Below are 23541 nucleotides of genomic sequence, written 5' to 3'. Positions count from 1 at the left end.
GCATTGCGCGTGGCAGTGGCATCACACACAGATTTTTCCATAGAGCAACTAAGTAAAAGCACACACACACACATACACTCACTCGATGCACACACACACACACACAGACGTGCGCGTAAAAGCACATTTGGTCGTTTCCATACGTTATGCAAGTCTCCTGATGTATATACGTCACATATATAGCGTGAATATATACACAAGCAGTCGAGAAGAAAATTTAAGAAAAAAAAAAGTAAAAACTTCTTTTCCCTGTGCCACGCGCGCGAGATCGCGTAGTTTCTCTCTCTCTCGCTACTGCTCCCCCTTCGTCCATGCCTGTATTTATTTATGCAACTGTATACACTCGGCAGGTGCAGGTGTGTGCAATTTGCAGACAGCTAAAGAGAGAGAGAGAGAGAGAGCAAAAGAAGAAATTCGCCAACTTTTTTTTTCACGTATTATAGAGCATACATATATAATGAACGCATATAAACACGCGTGAAGCAGCAGCAGAAAAGCTGAGTGCAGCACATAGAATCGAGAGAGAGCCCGAAGAGTTGCATTGCATAACGGAATAAGCGATATCGAGTCATATAATCGTTTGATATTTTATTATTGCGACAAAAACATCGTACGCACTTTAACATAATTAATAATGAGTTATTATTCCGGAGCTTTGATTTCTCGTTATTATATAGTCGTAAGCTCTCGCGACACTATTATATATCCACCGATTCGTTTCTTCTCCTTTTTCTCTCTCGCTTCGTCTATATGTGCGCGACATTGCGCGCGTGTGTACATCATTTCGTGTTTCTGATATACCTAATGCATAATAATATAACGAGACACACGGTATATATACGCAGTCCTGCTTCCACCCAGGACTTATTACGTAATTTTCATATCGCTAGTACGTATGTGTGTGTGTGTGCGTGTGTAAGTTTGTAAATGTGTTTGCACGTGTATATAAATGTGTGCGTGCATGTGTGTGAGTCGCAACGGGGTGGGTCGCGATAGATTTATGGCTAATGATATGACCAGTTTTCTGTCTCTCTCTCCCCCTTGACCTGTGTATACATGTAAGTGAGCGTTTGTTTACATTGGATATTTCGCACGACCCGATGTTAACTTCTTCTTCTTTTTTTCCTTTTATTAAAACCATTCGATTACGTATAACATGTATTTACTTCGGGCGCTCAGTTCAGCCTCTCTCTCAATGAGCGGTGAAAATTCAAGGTCTCGGTGGCTCTTTTGGGATTTCGATCGACGCGCGCGCGGTAAACAGCTCTCGCTCTCTTACTCGCTCTTTCTTTCTCTTCCTCTCTTTCTTCCTTTCTCACTTGCTCGCGACGCTTTAATCGCGCGTTATAGATTGATTAGCGCGCGGATTCGAGGATAAATAAAATTCAATAGATGTACGACGACAAGTTTCGCTTCGATTTAATATAGCCTTTTCAGTTTAACAAACAAAAACATCGATACGAATCTACGCTTCAACTTTTTCGTTTGTTATTTATTACATTATTTATTACGTTATTTATTATTTTATAATTGTTGGTCTATAAAGCAGTTAGATCTTTTATTTTCATGGAATTCGATCGTATCTCTCTCTTTTACACGCGTTCCGATCGAATTCGCCTCGAGAGATCAATGAAATAAAAAACTGACGGGTCTTTAAAAACCGTAAAAGTGTCCGATTATTATCGACGTTTATACGCGCGTCGCGCCCGTGTATATACAATATTATGCGTCGCTTTATACGAACGCCCTGTATGTAAACATGTACATGATACGCACTTGCGTCGCGATACACGTGCACCACGTGTGCCACGGCGGATCGCGCCTACATACACTCGCGAGACGTAACGCGATTCGTATGAAAAATTAATTTTGTGTTGTTTTTTTTTATCGATCTCTCTACATTATAAAAGGTAAACATTGCGATACGCGTCTCGCACGAGCACAGCTTTTTTTTGAAAAGCATTATAGAAATTTTGAATTAAAGCTCGTCCACTTTTACGTCGAGCTTGATCGCGAGGAAAAGAGCTGATCAGCCTGATATACGATTTTTTTTTTATATCGAGTCGCGCGTATAGCCTCCGGGCTCTACTCTACTAACGTATATATAGCTAATAACATCGGAGTGAAGCGCCGCACGAACGCGAAACTTTAGGAAAATTGTTTTCTTCTTCTTCGTTTGTCTCTCGAGACGAGCTAATGCATCGATTTCTCTCTCTCACTCTCCTTCGTTATTTCATTATCAATCTCGAGAAATACTATATCCTTTTTCCGAAAGTCTCTCTATCTCTGTCCTTCTCTCACTTCCTTTGCACTCAGGGTGGAAGATCAGTTTTCCCTTTCTCGCTCGTATTTACACGCGTTTCCATCCTTCCGAGAAATTTTAATGGAATCTCTCTCTCTCTCTCTCTCTCTCTGTCGCAAAACTGTATATGAAATCCTCTACCTTTCCTTGCGCTCTCGAAATCGATCTCGAGTGCCCGAAAGTCACGCAGATTTTACCGATTTATTATTAATAATACACACGCACGCAGACGCTCTCGGCTGCTGCGCGGCAGAGAAAAGCTGCACTACATATATACGTATACGTACGTGCGCGCCGCGCTGCAAGCTCGCGAGCAAGATTTATTTGTACTACTACGTATGTGTACGCATCTCGGACGCGGCCCGGAAGAGCAAAGTCAATAGCTCGGTGCCTACATGTAACGTCTTGTTTTACCTATATACGCGTCCGCCTATCTTAACGCACGGCTTAATCTCGAACTTTTTTTCGTTACATCCATCCATCGGACTTATCGCGAATCGAGTTTTTTCTTCCTTTCAATTTTTTTTATTCCAGACGCACAATAACAATTACTTCATTATTATTATATCGCACGCGCGCGCAGCTAAGCATTGAGGTATCGATCGCGTCGCGTTTCCGAGTACCCGTTCGATGCGAATCCGGTTAAATCCCGAATAGGTACGATAGAGTCGGCATGTAAATAATACAAACACGAATACACTTTTTAATGAGTACATTAAATATATTCGCGCGCGGCGAGCGCGATAAGCTATTGCGCGAATATCAATATCAATAAAAGCGTATCATTCCTCATCGGTTACAACCGCGCGAGCACTCGAAATTTCGAGTGGCGTACAAGCACACACACACACGTGCGCACGGGTATACTATATAATAATATCGCTTGATTGTGGCGGAGCGATTACGAATCGCCGATCATCGCAACGTTAGTAAATTCCATCCTTTTTATTATCGAATCAATTGGAGAAAAATGATCATTTGGGCTGGCGTTGGCCGGGGAGTTTTCTCGGGACGAGCTTTTTCGCGTTCACGATACATCAAACAAACAACGCTATGATAAACGAGCCATAAACGAGCTATACGGAAACGCGTGTTAAAATTCAGCAGGTATATACGCGCGCGTGCCTACGCAACGTGACGTTTTTACGTCGAGCTTTTCGCGCGGTACCGTGCAGTTTTATATACGCGCCCGACGCGTCATCGAGCGTTTTCCAGGTATATACATACATAGGTATGAAAAGCTCCTCGGTAGCCCGTAAAAAAAATTCTCCAGATTCGTGTAGGTGTATTATATATACGCGAGACGCGATGACGACTGTATCGCTCATATATATTATTATTATACACATTGCATTATTATCGAGGCGCGCGAATTTAATGACGATATCGTCATCGCGCGCTCCGGGAAAATGCGATCAGTTAAAACGATAAGAGGCAGCTCTCGGGGCTATATAGTCAGCTCATAGCTATATAGGTGCGTATCATGTATATACCGCAGGTAGTGGGGGATTAATAAAAAAAAAAAGAAGAGGAGAGAGACAAGGAGAAAAGAATAGCGATAATAACAATTAATTTGTCGCGCAGATATTCTAGCTTTTACCGGATACAACCGAGCGCTACGGTGCACGCCCGTAATATAAAAGCCTCTTCTTTTTCTTTTTCCACCTTCTTCTTCTTCGTTATCGTCGTCGTCGTCGTCATCGCGTTTTTATATGACAACACGCATGTGTGTTTTTATCGCGCTATACATCATTGGGTTTTCTCGCGCACATCGATGCTACCAATTATATTCGTCTTTTTTATATAATGATCATTACCTATGCAGCCTCACGCACCCAGTTTATATTATACAGTGTAAATGCCGAGCGTATTTACGATACTGTTCTCGTTTTTTTTCTCCCTCGCATTTGATCCAGGCCGCGTCGACTCGAGTCACGCGTATCCAACGCGAGAATATAATACCGTGTAATCCTCGAACGTAGTTGGGTAAATAATATACAAACGAACAAATTCACGGGGCTAATGCACTCGCTTTTATATACAATAACAACATCGGCAGCAAAAAACAACAACAATAACACATAAAGTCACGCTCAGCGGAGAGAATAATCTCGCACGCGTAAAGTTTGGCAGATTGTCAAAGCTGCTGAGCTGCCGGGCTGCGCACGATCGTTTCGCGATCGAGCTTTTATATCATTACAAGCTGCTGTCATCCATCCGCGCTTTTAGACGTTGTTGCGTATGTTATGTAGCGCGTATAACATGTGTACATACAGTGTTTTAACGCGCTCGGCTACAAATCGAAGCTCGCGGCTTGTAATAAATGCGCGGCACGTAACTTGCACACACGCGAGACCTGGCATTCTAATAGTGCGCTTCGTCACACACATACACACGCGCATAAATAAATGTATCGCCATTAATAATGTATACATACTCGACGTGTAACGTACGTATAATATAATATATAAATTTATATACAGGCTGTTACGTATCCGTACATCCTCGAAGCTTCGAGGATTCCCAATTAATTTTCAATTATAACTCGCAAGCTCGCTCGCTGGCTGGCTGGGCTCTAAAAGTCGAGAGAGAGAGAGAGAGGTTCCATTCTTGTAACAAGCCTCGATATATATATACACTCACGTTATAACGTCATAATAAGATTATTCTATTTTCACCCTATAAATAACGTAATAAATAAGTATAACACAGGCACTCTGCATTGCGAAAAGCCGTTAGCTGGTTAGTTAGGTGGGTATAGGGCGCGCGCGTGCACATTCAGGATGACGGCGAGAGGGAGACCCGCGCAAGCCTGCGCGCGAACGCGCAATAATATAATTGCGTGACGTGAATAATCGCCGTCCGCGTAATACATCATCAAATAAACGCGATCATCCATCACTTATCATCTTCTTTTGCTTATGTGCACACAATTATAAGCTGTTGCTGCTGCTGCTGCTTATGCGCAAGAGAGCTCCGTTACGAGAAAAGAAAGAGAGAAAAAAAAAGAAAGATAAATAAATCACGACCTCGATCTCACTCTCACTCTCACTCTCTCTTTCTTCGTGATGTATATATCTGTGCTTTCAAACCTTGAATCAAGGCGCGCACATCGAGATGATTTTTATAATAATAATAATTAAAAAAAAGCTCGGGGCACGCAGCTCCAAGGGCTTGCAATTAACGTAGCAAATCATCTCGCGCGGCAAATCGAGCTTTACAATATAACGCGGGCCGATGCACGCAAAATAATTGGCAAAGTATCAAGAAAGAACAAACGAACGACGAAAAGTCGGTCGGTGCATGAAATGACAAAGCTGATGAAGGCATATAGATCTTGCGCTCGCGCGGAATTCTCGTATCTACTTAACGACCGGAAATTCCCACCTGTCGCACGCACGACGCACACATATACAAAACCGCAGCAACAGCGAGAGTAGTGCATTATATATATATTAACTAACTTATAACACGTGCAGTGGCACGCGTCGCTGTTTGTTCCAAGCGCTCTAACTGCTAACTATAAGTTTAGGCTGAAAGCTATATAGCTATGTGATGATGTATGCGTATAAACTTGCACACAGTGTATTGAATCAGCTGCGATCCATTACACGCATACACACACAGTCGTATGTTTAATGCTGCTGCCGCTGCGTGTTTGTGCGAGTGCGCACGCACCGAACGGAAGCTCCCAAAAATTTCGGTTAAGCTCGCTTCGAGCTTTTTCCACATACATACATACCACTCGCACGATCTCGAGGCCTATAAATAATCATCATCGCGGCACGGCGAAGACGAAGAAGTAGCTCGCGTGCCACACTCGATCATCGCGGCGGCTGCGGTGGAATGCGCTACGGGGAGAGAGAGAGAGAGAGAGAGGAAGTCGCGAGCCGATCTCTCGCCGATCGGCCGCAAGCTCGCGCGCGCCGTTAAATGGGCAGCTGCTGAACCGTTTTGCGCTCGCGACCTTGACAGCGATTTCTTCAAAACAGACGCGAGCGCGCGCGCGCGATGATTTAGTGAGCCATTTTTTCTTCCGTTCGCGCCTTACTTACTTATATTCTCGTATGTGAGTTAGTGTGTTTCTATTTTTTGTTTTTTGTTTTTCGGTATGGATGATTGATTGTATGTTCCTCAAAGAGTCGCTCTCGCATTGGCACTCGCGGGAATTCCGTGGCAAAAAATCTGTAAAGATAAAATGTGTGTACGATATACGCCGATGTATATTTGCCCGTTGCCGCGCAATCTCTCGCTTCTTCTTCGAGAGTAATAAGCTCAAGGTGGCACGTCGTCTATACACAGCACTACACGTGCGATTGCAAAAAGAGAGAGATAGATGGAGATGTAATCTAAACAGTTATTGCTATACGTGTATAGATGTGCGAACACGTTTTAAGCAGGGGAAAAACTGATTCAACCGCACACGCGGAGTGTTTATGCTCGTGTGTGTATGGCAGCCACCGTATCCAATATACAACATGTTGGTACACCGCCGACACGTCTCTCTATGTGTAATACATATAGTTTTCATTGGCTTTAATAACGCTAAAAGATATCCCATACATGTATGGCGTGCGGTGTATAAGCATCCCTTCGAGGTTTCGATATACGGTACCTCGCGCGGCAGCAGCGTTTTACTGTACGTATATACGTGCTTAATGTTATATGTAGGTCGTCAATTTGGAGATCTTTGACCCAATTTCCCGAGAGAGAAAGAGAACGTATCCTTTTTATACGAGGGTCAAAGTAACCATACACATATATGTATACCATTGAAGCTCGAACGCGTCCATATATCTTGCAGTACGCGCGCAAGCTCTTCTCGATAAACGTACGCACACACGAACTTGTATTATATATGCGTATAAACGGGAGATCGCATGCGAGCGTCGTTTCATCGCTACTATACGCTCGCTCTCTGTATACAGGGTTATAGTGCGCGCGAGCGAGAATTTCGACGTTGAAACTGTCCTGTCTATACGCGCGGAGAAGAAAAGCTCGCGATCGCCACAGTTTTTTTATACTTTTACAAGCGCGTTTATTTTGGATTCGAGCTGAAATAAAAAAAATATTTTTCATTAACGAGAGTACGCTGGGTAGGTAAGTGCCGCTTGTGGATCGACGTCGACTGCCGATTTTTTAGACGCTTCGACAATGATTTTTGTTTTCTAACTTTTCCGTCGCCAAATCGCGTGCATGTGTGTGTGTGTGTGTATAATATGTTATATGTGCGTGCTGAGCACAGATCTTGCACGCAATGATCGAAGAACCATCGACCAGAATAATAACAATTTTATCATCGGCATTTTTCCAATCTTTCGAGTTATATTATACTGAGCTCATAGCAAAGTCCTTTGATTTTACGTTTTTTTTAACTTTTTGTGTTAGCAAAAAAAAGTTTTATTTTATATTGGTGTTAAAGTACCATCCGATCGTCGCAATACCCAAATTATCTGCTCAGTATTGTTATTAATGCTGCTTTTATTTATACACCGGAGTCGCCGAAAAGGAAGAAAAAAGTCCTTATTATCGTATAGCGATGAAATTGAGCACGCCGCCGCTCATGCTATACCGCGTCATATAAACGATGATGCGTCGCTTTTGATAACGATAATTGCGTCACGCGCACACTGTTATATGCACACACATACACACTGACACTCTACTCATACAAAAACTCGCGCGAAATTCTAAGAAGCTCTGCCGCGGTCATTTTTTTTCATTACGTTCATAACGCAATCAAGAGTAGACGCCGTAGTTCCTATACGAATGTTTACGTTTCGTGTATCGATAAAACTGTATCACCCCGACAACTTCTCCACGATGATTTTACAATTTTCCATTTATTGTTATTATTATATATTCGTCGATGATGCCCGCGTGACATACATAAAGGACAATTTATGTAACGACATTAAAGCTTCCACAAAATTCCATGCGCTATATATGCATAAAGCTGGCCGCAAAAAAGCTCCGACAAGGCTTTGCGTGCCGTATAGGTATACGTATATCGTATATAATATATAAACACCGTATGTACATAATGATTTACTCGAGCGAAACGTTTTAAGACGTATTAAGTGAATGAAGCTTCTTCTTTCTTTTTTATGATGCTTCTATATCTATACATCTTGTATTGCGATGTATTTATATGTGCGCTATAGTATAAAGCACACGCGGGCTCCGGAGGAATCAAAGACAGTAAACAATATATAAGTAGGAGACAAGCGAGCGGCACGTGCGCGACGGATATGAACTCTCGTGGCCGTGTCGTAAAACCGCAAGAGAGTTCGACCCATCTTAGCGTACTATACAGCACATATCTGCCCCCTCTCGAAAAAATCGTGTACACCGAGCGAGAGGCTATATACCATATAGGCTTCCGATTAAATTCGATATCAAGCTCCCGCGTATTATATCGTACTTATACGCGCTCGAGGCGATAATAATCTGTAGCAGACAAAGTAGACGGCTAGCGCAAAAGCCATGAGCGACCGTGAATCGTCTCGTGGATAAAAATATTGATACGTACAGATGCATCGATTTTTTTGATTCATACTAACTTTTGAGTTTTGTGTGAAATCGCGATAAGATATTCAGCATTACACATGAACTCGTCTGTAAACTATGCACGAATTGGAAGGAAAAACTTTTTCAATTATATAATTGTTCATATCGGCAGCTCTATGTTTTAATATAATATAATCTCGTCACACATGATATACGTGACACGCGGGACCCGCTGCTGCACTAGAGGTGCATTATTATCCATGCGAAACTCGCAGCTGAGAGATAGATCGAGAAACTATATACGAATAATACGATGATATCGATGGCTTCGGAACGAGGATGTCTTTATATCTCGAGAACCGCAATTCCTATTTCCATTTATAACTGTACGGAAAAGGAGTGATCGCTGAATTTTTCTTGCTCCTGTTTTCATACAGATTTTTAGAGAGTAAAAGTTGCACATCCTTGATTGCAATTCCGATGCTTTAAAAAAAAAAGGTGCAAATTTAAATGCAAATACACGACGAATTTGCACTTCAAAAGTTGCTGCAGCAAACGACAAAAATAAATAAATAACTTCGCAGCTCTACGACGACGACGTCGCAAAATTGCTTACGTTTAACTGAACGTGCGCGCGAAAATTACCCGCGCGGAAAAACGGAGACTCGACATCTCTATGTATACAATTTGCCGCTGCTATGTACACACTAAACTAACGCTAGGCCTTTTCTTTCTGATTTATGGTTACAGACTCGGTATGGAGGGACGATTCCAGGCCAATGTCGTCGAAGGGAACGACCAAATAACCATGAACAAGAGGCCGGCGATATCGCTGAACGTCAACGCATGGGACGTCTATCCCCGCCTTGATCATTACAGGTGAGTTATTATATATCCTTTTGTGTTTCTCGACTACCGATAATTCGTTCACCACCACCACAAACGCGATCTTTATCGGGTAATTTAAACCGATGAATTTTTTAATCTTACTGGCATAAGCGACCGAGACAAAAAGAAAAGAGAGTGCCTTAGAGATAGGAAAAATCCCAAACTCGCTTTACGCGACGTTCGAGCTAAGCGGCTGAAACGCAGCAGGAAGAAAAAAAAACGAAACTTTCCCCAAGAGCGATAAATCTTTCGTACAAAAAAAAAAAAGAATAAAAAAAATCGAAAACTGCCAATGCGTATCTATCGCGCGGTAAATTCCAATTTGTGACTGCATAACGTTTTATCCCGATATAATCTCTCTCTGTATTGCGCCGCGCGCGCGGCAAAGCGATGTTTTCCTTTTGTTTTCTTTTTCTCGTCCGTAAATAATTCATAACTTGGTCATTGTCCAAGCATCTGTAAAGAGGAAAAAAGAGAGAGAAAGTTTCTCTCCCCCTTGTAAGCTCGTACATGTACACGTGTGTGCGTTTGTGTTTGTGCAGTATTGTACATGTGCGTGTACGCGTCGAACGGGGGAGACAACCTTGATCCGCGCGCGCCTTTACCCTTCGCAAAGTATCTTAACTAAACTTAAGGCTTTTGAATAAGAGGCTAAAAAAGAAGGCATCCCATATAACCTACTTTCAAAGATCAAAATCGAGTTTTTGTAAGTTTGTTTTTACCTCGTACTTTTTTTTACACCCCCTTTACTTTATACTTCTCTTAAATCGCATTACCCGCGCGCGCGCGACTGGTGTAGTTGAGCGCGTGTGACAACTCCATCTTGGGTGCAGTTCCTTTCCTTTTTTTTTTATTTTTCATCGTCCGCAAAGTTTCTTTTTCTATTCTTCGGCGTGACAAACAATTCATTTAAGACCCGCCGCTGCGAAGTAAAAAATCTCCCTGACAAAAAGAAGAACTTTCTCTCTGCATCTCGAGTCGTAAAATTTTTCAATGTAAATCTTTTTCTTAGATATACGATATCTCGGTTTGATTTCCCTCTCCCTTTCTCGTGTGCGACAAGGATCGGGTTAATAATCAAAAAATAATAGATCCCCGGCGACCCTACACTCGGCAATTGGATCTCGGTATTTATGTATTACAAGCGCGCACAAAAGGACGTCGTGGAGGTGGTGGTGTTGTACAAATATAGTCGTAGGCCGATAAAAATAAAATTCAGCAATAGCCGGGGCATGAATGAAACCATAATAGTACACGTCAAAATCGATGTTACATACTTTATTGTTATTTATTTATTTTTATTTTTTCATTTCTCCAGGCTAAGCAGACGAGCGAAGCGTCCATCATTGGCGGAATTGCACGAGGGTAATCTCTCTCGGGTAAGTAGCATAGCCTATAGGCACTTTTACGTGTAGTCGTCCACAATATATATAGACGAAAAGTCAATTCTGTATGACGCTTTTTTTCTACTCTACTCTGTCTTATACATGTGTTTGTGTGTGCGTGGAGCTGGACACAGTATATGTACGTCGGTACCATTACTCGAGCGCACAACTTACGTGTGTAGATCTCTTTTTCTCTATCAATCAATCAATCTATTCGACCTTTCTCTCTCTCTTACTTGACTCGTTGTTGATGCTATAGGTATGTTGTCATTCTGGGAGCTGAATGCAAAAAAAAAGAGAGGATCTAGTGATAGAGAGAGAAAGAAAAGGAGAACGCGAAGGAAAATAATCGATACGAGGAGACGTTTTCCGTTTTCTGTTTATTTTAATTAAAAACTTCTGGGCTCGAATATTGGATTTCAGCGGCGTACGCGACTCGTGCGGTATTTGTTCTTCTTCTTGTTCATCGTCTTCGGCTGTTTTTGCATTTTGCCGTTGCAACGCGTGCCGTTGTACGGGCTCGTTTTCAAGTATAGTGCGCAGCATCACGAGCGATTGAAAAATCCTTGGGTACTGTGAGATCCACGCGAAATTAGATTAGAACGGCATACATTATATTACGCTTAGAAGTTCTCTTCCTCGTGACAATTATACTTTCCGAGCCGCGGACAATCAGCTCGTTTGATTTTTTCAAGTTTGAGTCTCGAGCACAAAAAAAATACGTGAACGAGACAGCAGCAGTCGTGTTGATCGAGTATTTATCCACGACTTTGAGCGACTGTTTTTTTTTTCTTTATTTCGCGTTTTTTGCTTTATTTTCAAGGTTTTGGCCACGACGCGCGCGACGATATTGTATACAAAGTAACGGACGATTGGGCTCTTTTTTCTTCTTCGCTAAACGATCAATTATCAGTTATAGTTAGAGGTACTATAGAGCTTTACTCGATGCAATTTTCGTTTTTGCAAAGAGTATAAAAATAAAGCAACAACTCGGCAACGCAATTTTCGCGGTGCATTATTTACTTTTGAAAAGCACTATGCTGGCCTCGCAGTCACGATGTGCTCTCGCGGAGTCGGTCGATACACCCTCGCTTGCACGCACACACACACACACACACACATGGTAGATGCGTAGGTATATACGCGTATCATATACACGCAGCGGTGTATATATACGAAATAATTTAATAAAGAAACAAGCGCAGATACGATATCTCGTCGTCGAAATGAAATTGTTCGCGTCCGCGCCGCTTCATATACGCGCATACGTATACACAAGCCTCCTTTTCCTTTTTTCCTTTTTTTTCTTCGTTCTGCACACGTGTGTGTGTGTGTGTGTGTGTGTGTGTGTGTGTGTGTGTGTTTGCTATGCTATGCGCGTCTAGACCGACTGTCTCCCACGTGGCCAGCGGCAGCGGCAGCAAAGCTCGACAGTTGGAGTAAAATATGCCATCGTAGCGCGTGGTTCAACGGATTATTATATAGGCGCATTCCCCTCTCGGAGGGTTGAACCAAAAAGAAAGGAATAGGAAAGCTCGAGAAACAAAGCAAAGAGAGAGGGAGAAAGAGCAAGGAGCTCTGGAAAATGTAGAGAAGAGGCTGTTGGACTCCATGGTGCGTTCATGTGTGGGTGCGTAGTACTTACATTCGAGCTTGATCGCGTCGTGAGATGAAATAAAAGCTCGAGCGTCATACTTACACACGCAGATGCCCATAAGTGAATCAGTTGCACCTTCGTTTTTTCCTCTTTTAGATTTGAAAAATATTTATCGCATCTACGCCGCACGCAATCAAACTAATTTTCTCATTTCGCTCACTTGCGGCCGCGTCAAAGCGGATGCTATTGCTCTGCGGCAATCTCGCGGTTTACTTATTTACTTTATATTTACCTTCTTTTTTGCGAGCTCGAACGCACTCGCATCGAAGAGAGCACCGGAAAGCTTGACTGAATGTTGAATATCATTCGAGCAAAACAATTTAGCTTTTGAATTTAATGTGAAATTATTCTTATTGGACGTTTGAAATAGGGAAATAATCCGTAAAAAAGGCGGTAATCATAGGAATGAAAACTTTTTAGTGAGAGTCTTAAGCGCACAGTGATAATTTTTTATTATGTTGTTCTTAAACGTAACTATGAATAATTTTTTTTTTCATGAGCTATATTTTTTTTGGAAAATGTAAGGGATATTATTCCGGTATTCATTGTGTATTGTAACAAAAAATTTCAATAATATGTATTATATTTGATTGTGAGTTTTCTGATTTTATCACTAGATGGCGTATTGAAAACTCGCAAATGGTAAACACATTTCGGTAGTATAATAATTTCTCAAAAGTTTCACATATTTACAAATATGCAAGTTTTAACGCATTTGGTAGTATATTACATATTGGTTTCTATTAGAGCTAGAGGGAAACGTAACTTAAAATGAAACTAAGGTCAATTTTTTTTCCGAAATCATTGGAAAGGTGTTGTACGCATTCATTCGTAAAGTCATCGAAGCATATATTGTACATAGGCGCGCAAGTATCGCGTACAGGCGAATAAAAAATAGTCGGAAGGGAAAGAAAAAAAGGCGGAAAGTCGCGCGTCTCTCGACCCTGACTCTCGAGAGTTGTTCTCTTCAGCTGCGATGGAGCAGCAGCAGCAGCAGCAAAGCTCAGCTGTATATATATAGCCTATAGCGAAAGCGAGAGTGTCGGCACGTGATCATCCTCTCTTTCTCCCTCTTATATGCCGAACAACAACGTCGAGTGCTTTAACTGCTGCTGTGTCTCGAGCTTTCGACTCGGCTGTGCCCTTATAAAACGCCTCTGCGGATCTCCGGTATATTATATGTATACGTGTACCTATATATAACGGGCACATTCGAGGTTCATATACACTTGACTCGTGAACTTAGCGCGCGAGTTAACTCGTGCGACTCGAGTATAATAATGCCGCTGCTACCTCGCGTCTATGATTTATCGATTCTCTCCACACACACACACACACAAGTATATGCACACGCCCACGCGTGTAATTGTCTCTCCTGACTGCTGCATCGTACATGTATTTTATTTCATCTTCTCTACATGAATTCGTATAAATTTGACTCGCTAATTCTCGTGCATTACTTTTTTTTGCCTCTTTTTCGGCCCGCAGGACTTGAACATCGCGAACGTCGAGTCGGGCTTCGCCGCGGACCAGCTGAGCGGCAGCGGCTACGGCGGCCGATCGGTGAGCGACTCGGGCCAGCAGTCGGCCAACGGCCAGCCCAGCCACGTGGGCATCAAGCTCGGCTGGATCCAGGGCGTGCTCATACCATGCCTGCTCAACATCTGGGGCGTCATGCTGTTTCTGCGGCTGTCGTGGGTCGTGGCCCAGGCCGGCATCATGCACAGCTGCATCATCATCGGCATATCGGCGGCCGTCTGCGTCATCACGACGCTCAGCCTGAGCGCCATCAGCACCAACGGCGAAGTCAAAGGAGGTGAGTTCATATACGAGTTGCCAAATGCATAGTCCATAATCCGACTTCGCAGCAGATATATACAATATGAATGTTATATTTTATTATTTATCGAGCGCACTATCGCCGCAGGGTGTGGTACGTGTGCGTGCGCCTGCGATATCTTCTTCTTTAGCATTATATCGTTGGTATTATTATTATTATTATCGTTGCCGTTTATTATTATTTTCTTATGCGTCGCGCCTCACGAGTCAGGTACTACATATATAGAGGGTGGAAGCAAACGTCGAATGTTTACGCGCGTACACGTGCGCCGAGCTGCCACAGCGTATATAACAGGCCTATAATAACGAAAGATCAGTGAAAGAGAGACTTTTTTCTCTCTCTTCTTGCCGCTACACATTTATTGGCTAAAAGTAGCTATATCGACAAAAAATTAGCTCTCTCGCTCGTATAAATACCGTATACGTGCGTTTGCGGCAAGGGAGGAAGATGGGAGAGAAAAAAAAAAACTTTTCTCCGCAGAAGACGCGAGGGTATATTATAAGACGATCCAACTGTCCCCCATGCCCGTCTCGTTTAGATAAATACGTGCGCGTACGTATGCAACTATGCGAGAAGGAGTGTCTCCAGAGGATGTTTGTAAAAGTAAAAAAAAATTGCCTCGACTGCGGTGCAACGCAATGGGTGCACATGTAATACGATGATTTATACACGTACGTCATCCCCATGCATGACTTCGATTCATGCGATGTAATGTAACGCACGCGTTGAACATAAATATCTATTACTACGTACACTGTTAAAAAAACTTAAAAATCAACGCTAACGATACTGAGTTTTATTTAAAGTACTTTCGTATTCAATTTTTCTCCAAAATGTTTTAATATTGATTTTGTTTTTGCCATTACTCAGAAAATTTATGAAAACTATTAAATTTCAGACGCTCTACGCACGCGTCAATTTTGCAGTCGTGCTTGAAAAAAGTTGCTATGTCACTTTATATCATTTCGACTCGAGTCAAAAGTAACTCAGGTTCAAATATAATTAATGTCGGCTTTCACCACTAGATGGCGAGTATCTTTATTTGTTAATCTACAAGTATCAAAGTGACAATGATTCTATATAAATACAGTTTTGAAAAGTTTTGAAAAGTATATCTTTCTGTTTGATTTTTGTGTGTTGCGCAATTGGCTATTCGGTTCTCACCGATACCTATTTATAAGAGTTATAAGTTAAACTCAAAGGATTAAAATCGACGCGTGTGCCTGAATAATAATCGTTTTTTCGCATGCGCCACACATCGTTCATCAACAATAACAACAATAATAATAATTCGAAATTTTGCAAAAGTAAACGCATCGCGTCGTCGACGTTGCTCTGTCCGTTTTTTGAAAAATCGATACATCACGTCCGCACGCGCTCTCTATATAGCTCGGCTCTTACATCGATCGCCACACCCCGCAAAAGCAGCAGAGGAATTAATTAAAAGCTTTATATATATACACACAGGTTACAGGGTAGAGAGAGTTCCTCTGTTCTTCTGTGTATCGATGGGAGTATAGGATATGTACCTGATCGCGTGTGCAAGCGCGACGTACTTTTTTAATTGAAAGAAAAAAAAATACAGAAAGAAAGAGTGGAATGGAGGAAGCAGTCTAGGCTATACCGTATAATACGACGCACACACACACACATGATAATTATAATAATAATTGTGCATCGGTCGCTCGCAGGGGGCATCTACTTCATAATCTCGCGCTCGCTCGGGCCCGAATTCGGCGCCTCGGTGGGCATCGTGTTCGCCTTCGCCAACGCCGTCGCGGCCTCCATGAACACGATCGGCTTCGTGGACTCGCTGAACGAGCTGCTGAAGGAGCACGGCCTCAAGATCATCGACAACGGCGTGAACGACGTCCGGATCATCGGCATCGTCGCCATCATCGTGATGATTCTCATCTGCGCCGTCGGCATGGAGTGGGAGTCCAAGGCCCAGAACTTCCTCGTGGCGATCATCGTTGGGGCGATCTTCGACTTCATCATCGGCACGTGCATCGGTCCGAATGGCGCCTACGAGGCCGAGCAGCGCGCCAAGGGCTTCACCGGCTTCTCCGGCCAGGTGATGATGGACAACTGGATGCCGGACTATCGCTTCAACGAGGGCAAGAACCAGACCTTCTTCTCGGTCTTCGCCATCTTCTTCCCGTCGGTCACGGGCATCCAGGCCGGCGCCAACATCTCGGGCGATCTCAAGGACCCGGCGAGCAGCATACCCTCGGGCACGCTCCTCGCGCTGCTCATATCCATGGTCAGCTACGTGACCTTCGTGTTCTTCGCGGGCGGTGCAGCGGCGCGCGACGCGCCCGGCTGGGCCACGGCCGGCGCCGCCAATCGCACCCTGGCCGAGTGCCTCGCCGCCCAGGACTGCCCCTACGGCCTGCACAACAGCTACTCGATGATGCAGGTCATGTCGGTCTGGGGTCCCTTCATCTACGCGGGCTGCTTCGCCGCCACCCTGTCGACCGCCCTGACGAATCTGCTGTCGGTGCCGCGCCTCATACAGGCCATGGGCCAGGACTGCATCTATCCGGGCTTCAGCTTCTTCGCCAAGGGCTACGGCAAGCACGGCGAGCCCTATCGCGGCTACGTCCTCACCTTCATCGTCGCCGGCCTCTTTCTGCTCATCGGTAATTATCATTTCTATCGTCATAATCGTTCTTATTTTTAATCGGATTCTCATGCTCGATTATTTTATTTTTGTTGCAACGCAGCCGATCTGAACGCAGTGGCACCGCTGATATCGAACTTCTACCTGGCTTCCTACGCCCTCATCAATTTCTGCACGTTCCACGCGTCGCTCATCAAGCCGCTCGGCTGGCGTCCGACCTTCAGGGTATGTCTCCTTTTAGCTTCTTCGATTAGAAAAAAATGAAAAATATTTCGATCTTCCGTTACGTTGAACGATGACAATTGCAGTACTACAACACTTGGGTCTCGCTGGTCGGCTTCTTCGCCTGCGTCGCCATCATGTTCCTCATCGACTGGGCCACGTCCCTCGTTACCTTCGTCATCATATTCGCCCTCTATCTGATCGTCGTTTATCGCAAGCCCGACGTCAACTGGGGCAGCAGTACTCAGGCGCAGACCTACAAGACTGCCCTGTCCATCGCGCTCAAGTAAGATCGCATCGTAATTAAGCCGCGCAAGTGTGACGATCAACTTATTTTCCTCTCGCTAAACGTGTGTGACTTTTCCGCAGGCTAAACTCCATCGACGATCACGTGAAGAATTATCGTCCGCAGATACTCGCGCTCACTGGCGCGCCCAAGTCGAGGCCGGCTCTCGTGCACTTGGCCAGCCTGATAACGCGCAACAAATCGCTACTCATTTGCGGCGAGATCTACCCGGTAAGATTTTTATACATTTATATTTGCATTAAAATTACGCCGCGTCAGCACGGCGTGATTATATCATCACGCGATCATTGACGTCATTTTTTCGCCCCCCTGACACCACACCACAGACCCGCATGTCGTACAAAGCCAGACAGAGCCACCTGACCAACGGCTACAACTGGTTCGACGACAACCAGCTCAAGTCGTTCTATCACGTGGTCGAGGAGCTGTCGTTCGAGAAGGGCGCCTCGGCCATGATGCAGACCTGCGGCGTCGGCAAGCTGGCGCCCAACGTCCTCCTCATGGGCTACAAGACCCACTGGAGCAGCTGCAGCTACAGCGAGCTCTCCGAGTATTTCAACGTCTTGCAGTGAGTACAATAATAAATCCATTATACGCTGGGGTATACGGTCGAAAAGGTGTATTGTGGGCGCATTAAAAAAGAGGGAAGGAGTATAGGAGGCATTTTTATGTAACTCGCATCTGCTGCCAGTGCTTATAGTGCCGCCGCTGCTGTTGCTGCTTCTGTTGCCCGAGCTTTAACAGTTCAGTGGCGGTGCGGGTATACACAGCCGTGTCGATATGAAGTCATAAGATGTTGCCATGGAGATATCCGCTTGAAAGAGAGATATAGAGAGTGAAAGGATACGGGCGCGGGGGGAGGTTCGAGGGATGTCGACTATATACACGCGTGTGCGTATACGTACCGTATAAGCGTGAGATGCGTGCGACTACATCGATATATCCTGTATACCTATATTTAAGCGGCCGTACGGTTGACTTGTTTTTGCGCGTTATTTGCCTTGGCGTATTAGGTTTACTCTCGCGGATAAACGAAACGAGTCCATGACTTTTATCATTTTCACTTCTTCTTCGTTTTCATCGACTTCTTCTTCCTTTTCCTTTTCTTCTTCGTTAAACACACGGACACATCTACGCGATATTAATTTTCACGCGCGTGGCAAATAATTCATTGCCGCGGAGGTATCTATATATATCGATATCGTGCCGCAGTATCGCACGCCGAGACACACAGATGATACATCCAATGTTTTTCTTAATGGAATTCCCTTCTTGGTTGAGACGATACGTGTCCTCGGCTCGCACGTCCGCATATTTGCACGTTTGAATTGATTTTCCAAATTTCGAGGCCACGCGAAGTATTACACACTATACGCTCGCTCGCTCCAGAGTGGACACGTAATCACGCGGCCTCTCCAAGTGATACACATCAGCGTAAAGTCAGCCGCCGCTAAATCTCTCAATTTTTCGTCATCCTCATATCTTCTTTGATATTATTCATCATTATCATTGTAGCAAAGCGTTGGATCACAAGCTGGCCGTGGCGATATTGCGCGTCGCCGAGGGCCTCGACTGCTCGAGCACGGGCAGCCAGGGCAGTGCCGAGGACGCCGCGGCCGAGCAGCAGCAGGCCTGCGCCGGCAACAATCTCGTCCAGAGCAGCTACGACCTGGCGGGCAATCAGCTGATGCACGCCGACAGCGACCTGTCCATGAACGGCCGCGGCATCGCCCGCGTCCAGAGCGTCCCGACCATAGGTCAGTATATCACATCGCTTTTCTATACAAGTATATCGATGCAGAGATGAAATGATGTGTGTGATGTAGATGTTGGAAAAAAAGCTTCTTTTACGATGCAGTTTTTATTACTGTATTATTATTATTAAAGCGCGGAATTGTTTATTCAGTGGATTTTTGCTTATATTATTGCGAGCTTGTAATTTTTTATATTATTTTTCATTCGAATTTTTTGGTTTTTTTTGGCTGTGTTCCCAGTAGAGTGATTTGAAATGATTAAAAATAAATTTAAAAAAAAAACCAAAGAAACTCAGAAAACATAAATTGTTCATTCAGGTGCTAAACAGTTCATAAAACGAATTTTTCTTCTCGGAGCACGTAAGAGACAAAGCTATTTTTCTTTCATCGATCTATCAAAAAATATACGTATCTATATAGTCAATTGCAATAATAACAAACTTATTGATTGGCGAAAACTGGATATTACTCGTAGCGAGCGACTTCGGTCGAGATAGAACGGTCGGCGTGGACACTCACGATCGTACGATCTTTTTTATTATTATATTATGAAAAAAATGCATACGCGGTATGCTAATTTTTTTTTCCTCTTGCGCGACGACCGCCAATGACACACACACACACACACACACACACACACACACACATACACACACACACAAACTTGCGCACAGACACGATTTTATCAGTGCGAATGGCAATTTTTTTCACAAACATCTCTCGCCGCTCGCTAAAAGTAATGTCCGCGAGTTTGTTTTCGTTTTCGTAAACGTCCGTGACTGTGACGACTCCTTTTTTTCTTCATATTTTAGGCACGCATTACATAGCACCCGAAGCCAACAATCAGGCGGTGTCGGTCAAGGATTCGCCGATCAACGGCAAAACCACGACGACTACGACGACGACGACGAACAATAAGGAGCAGATAAAGCACAAACGAAGACACATCGCCGAGAGACTCTTATTGTAAGTAGATTTTTTTTTCGTTTTCTCTCTCTCTCTCTCTCTCGCTCTTTTGAGTGCCTTTAAATGACATTGATTGAATGTGTACTTCTTGCTTGGGAACGGAATCGATTTGCGCAGGAATCACAAGCCTAACGGAGCTCTACCCGCCGTACCGGAAGACACGTCAATTTTCCAGAGGAAGCACAAAACTGGCGTTATCGACGTTTGGTGGTTGTACGACGATGGAGGTACGCGAATCAGTTTTAATTTCTATAATTAACGATGACTTTTCTCTTTGTCATTTACAATTTTGTTTTTGTTTTTATTTCTACAATTCGATCAATCGTGCAGGTTTGACCGTCCTATTGCCGTACATAATTAACAATAGATCGCAGTGGGAAAATTGCCAAATGAGAATCTTCGCTTTGGGAAGTCAAAAACTCGACATCACGGCGCAGGAAAAAGAGTAGGTTTCTTTTCTGACTTGCTATATAATACGTATTTTCCGTTGAATCATTCGCGCTAATACCGAGCATTAATCATTATCGTTTTTCAGAATGGCGGAGATAATGTTGAAATTCCGAATAAAGTACACGAGCTTAAAGATGGTCGATGACATAAGCGTCATGCCGAAGGTGGAGACGCAAAATTTCTTCGACAAATTAATAGCAGATTTCCGCAACAACGACGATAGTAATAACGAAGGTGAGTTTTAATCATTTCAAAAAATAATAATGTTAAATAATTATTACGTGAACAATATATCTGATGTTTTTTTCAGACTGTATAGTAACCGAAAACGAACTTAACACTCTGAGGGACAAGACGTTCAGGCAGCTGAGGCTCAGAGAATTACTTTTAGAAAACTCAAGCGATAGTACGCTGGTCGTAATGTGAGTATATTACCATTGATAAGGATATATTTTTTTTTATTCAATGCGAGAACCAACATTAACAACCGAATCGATATTCGATGTTCGCGTCGACAGGTCGCTACCGATGCCAAGAAAGGGCGCAGTGTCGGCGCCGCTCTACATGGCGTGGCTGGAGTGCCTGACGCGCGACATGCCGCCGACTCTACTCATCAGGGGCAACAACACGTCGGTCCTGACCTTCTACTCGTAGTACTTCGTGCTCGTAGTACTTAGACTCGATTCACATTAAAACACACCTACACACGCCTCTATACACGTGCAAAAAAGCAGATTTTTTCATCGTCACATTTTTGAATGATAATTAAAAAAAAAAAAAGAAAAAAAAAGAAAAAAAAGAAAGAAACTAACAAAAAACTCCACAAGTGCGATTGCTATGTAAAAGATGCGAGTGCGTTACATTTGCCGCGTGATGTATTAATTAATATAGTTTGTATTATTACGGTGTGAATTTTCTACTCGGTTGGGATGAATGATTGTCGCGGTCTATTACAGGCGAAAGTTCACACATTATACATTTATAACATGTAACTCGTTGATAGTCGCGTAACTCACTAAATTAAGGAAAAAAATAATAATACTTGATCAATAGTAAGTTATAATTGACGAGCGAACATTGAGATTCGACGATTGACATTTATTAGTAGTTTGTTTGTATTTTATGTGTTACGCGTGAATTTTTTATACGATACGTCGAAAACGCGCCTGTAATATAATAAAACGGAATATTTTAATGTATAAAGATAAAACGAAACAAAGAAAAAGACACGTATTATATTACTGGCGTGAATATTATATTTTTAATCAAGTGAATTCGATTCTCAATACCGTTCTTACTTGTGTGTGTATACTTTTCAATCGAATATTTTAAGCTAAAAATACAATTGATAAGCAATTTGTTCATTTTACAAGCGTATATTATATATATCTTTTAGCGAGCAGGTCTCGGCGCGATCGAAAAGCAAATTTAATCAAACTCCAAGTATGAGAAAAGAGAGAGAGAAAAAAATTTATAATATTTATAAAACGCCAAAAGATTATTGTGTTAAGGTTTTGAATGTAATGACCTGGTTATAGTATTTTAGTATGTATGACGTTTCTTAGGACTCGACGAGGTGCAGTTGAATGATGCAGAAACTATGAGTAATGTGGGATTGTATCGAGGTCCTCGTATACTGTTTCTCGAGCAACGTATTTCAAATCGGTCGAGCCTCGATTGGTCATTTTCAATGAGGCTCCACCACGTGCTACTTACAATTCTACATAAATATATAATACAGAAAATATAGTTAACTCGTTTACTTTTACGTATAAAAGCACAAAGTTACTCTATAGATATCTATGAACAAATATTCTATATTTTTCGGCGTTCTACAGTGTACTATCTTCCCGTTACCGAAGCGAATATTATATATATATATCTCTGTAAATTGAAATTATAATGAGATCAGTACGGAATTTCGTCGATCGTATTTCCAGTATCTGATTTGGATGAATGAACAAAAACCTGAGAGATACAACAATTAACTCTATATCCGTGCGTTGCTTTCATAAAGCAGCGTAAAAATTTCTTTTACCAATATTACTATATACATCAATATATTTGATCTTAGTACGTTGCCATTTTAAAGTTGTAAAAAAAAACATTACTATAAACGCATTGATATCATTACAAAGAATGGCAAATCGATCTTGTTAAACTATAACGATTTTTTGTTGTTGGAAGTATAAGATGAAAAAAATAATACAGGATGCATCATTGCCGGTGATAATATGTCAATGCTCTCAATGGCGAATATTTGTCCACGAGCAGTATTTTTATGTAAAGAAGAAAAAATTATTCAAATAGATTTTAAGAATTGTATGTAGTACTTTACATTGTGTAGGTATCCACGATTATAGTAATTATAGTTATAGTAACAATAATAACGATTGTAAAATTGAAACTATTTGAAATAGAGAATAATGTACTATGATTTAAGATAATAAAGAAAAATAAATGGTTTTTTTAACAATACGTACTTAAAACATTTGGAAGACCAACGACGTTAAAATACTCCATTTGAACCTCATAAATTCATTATACGAGCGAAGCGTTAATTCCATTTTCAGTATCATATCAAAGACTCATTAATACTTCCTCGCTTGCGGTTTTTAAAAATGTAAAAAAAGCTAT

General features: G+C 42.6%; 1 protein-coding gene across 3 annotated transcripts in view; it reads left to right on the top strand.

Annotated features, from left to right (window-relative positions):
* Positions 1 to 23382, top strand: part of LOC106652605 (bumetanide-sensitive sodium-(potassium)-chloride cotransporter) — a 30113-nt gene extending 6731 nt beyond the window's left edge. For all 3 annotated transcript variants that reach the window (XM_023459298.1, XM_014371668.2, XM_014371676.2), the window contains exons 2-16: positions 9563 to 9691; positions 11019 to 11079; positions 14231 to 14558; positions 16274 to 17224; positions 17309 to 17430; positions 17514 to 17713; positions 17797 to 17944; positions 18061 to 18302; positions 19250 to 19491; positions 20301 to 20454; positions 20572 to 20681; positions 20785 to 20899; positions 20990 to 21138; positions 21215 to 21326; positions 21423 to 23382. In XM_023459298.1, coding sequence (XP_023315066.1) covers positions 9570 to 9691; positions 11019 to 11079; positions 14231 to 14558; positions 16274 to 17224; positions 17309 to 17430; positions 17514 to 17713; positions 17797 to 17944; positions 18061 to 18302; positions 19250 to 19491; positions 20301 to 20454; positions 20572 to 20681; positions 20785 to 20899; positions 20990 to 21138; positions 21215 to 21326; positions 21423 to 21558 — 3192 coding nt within the window. In that variant the 5' untranslated portion in view covers positions 9563 to 9569 and the 3' untranslated portion in view covers positions 21559 to 23382. The remainder of the gene's footprint in view (positions 1 to 9562; positions 9692 to 11018; positions 11080 to 14230; positions 14559 to 16273; positions 17225 to 17308; positions 17431 to 17513; positions 17714 to 17796; positions 17945 to 18060; positions 18303 to 19249; positions 19492 to 20300; positions 20455 to 20571; positions 20682 to 20784; positions 20900 to 20989; positions 21139 to 21214; positions 21327 to 21422) is intronic.
* The last annotated feature ends 159 nt before the right edge of the window (positions 23383 to 23541 follow it).

This window comes from Trichogramma pretiosum, unplaced genomic scaffold (assembly GCF_000599845.2).
Source record: "Trichogramma pretiosum strain Unisexual culture from Peru unplaced genomic scaffold, Tpre_2.0 scaffold44, whole genome shotgun sequence".
In the NCBI taxonomy this organism is placed as follows: Eukaryota; Metazoa; Arthropoda; class Insecta; order Hymenoptera; family Trichogrammatidae; genus Trichogramma; species Trichogramma pretiosum.
This window is presented reverse-complemented; position numbering and strand designations above follow the sequence as displayed.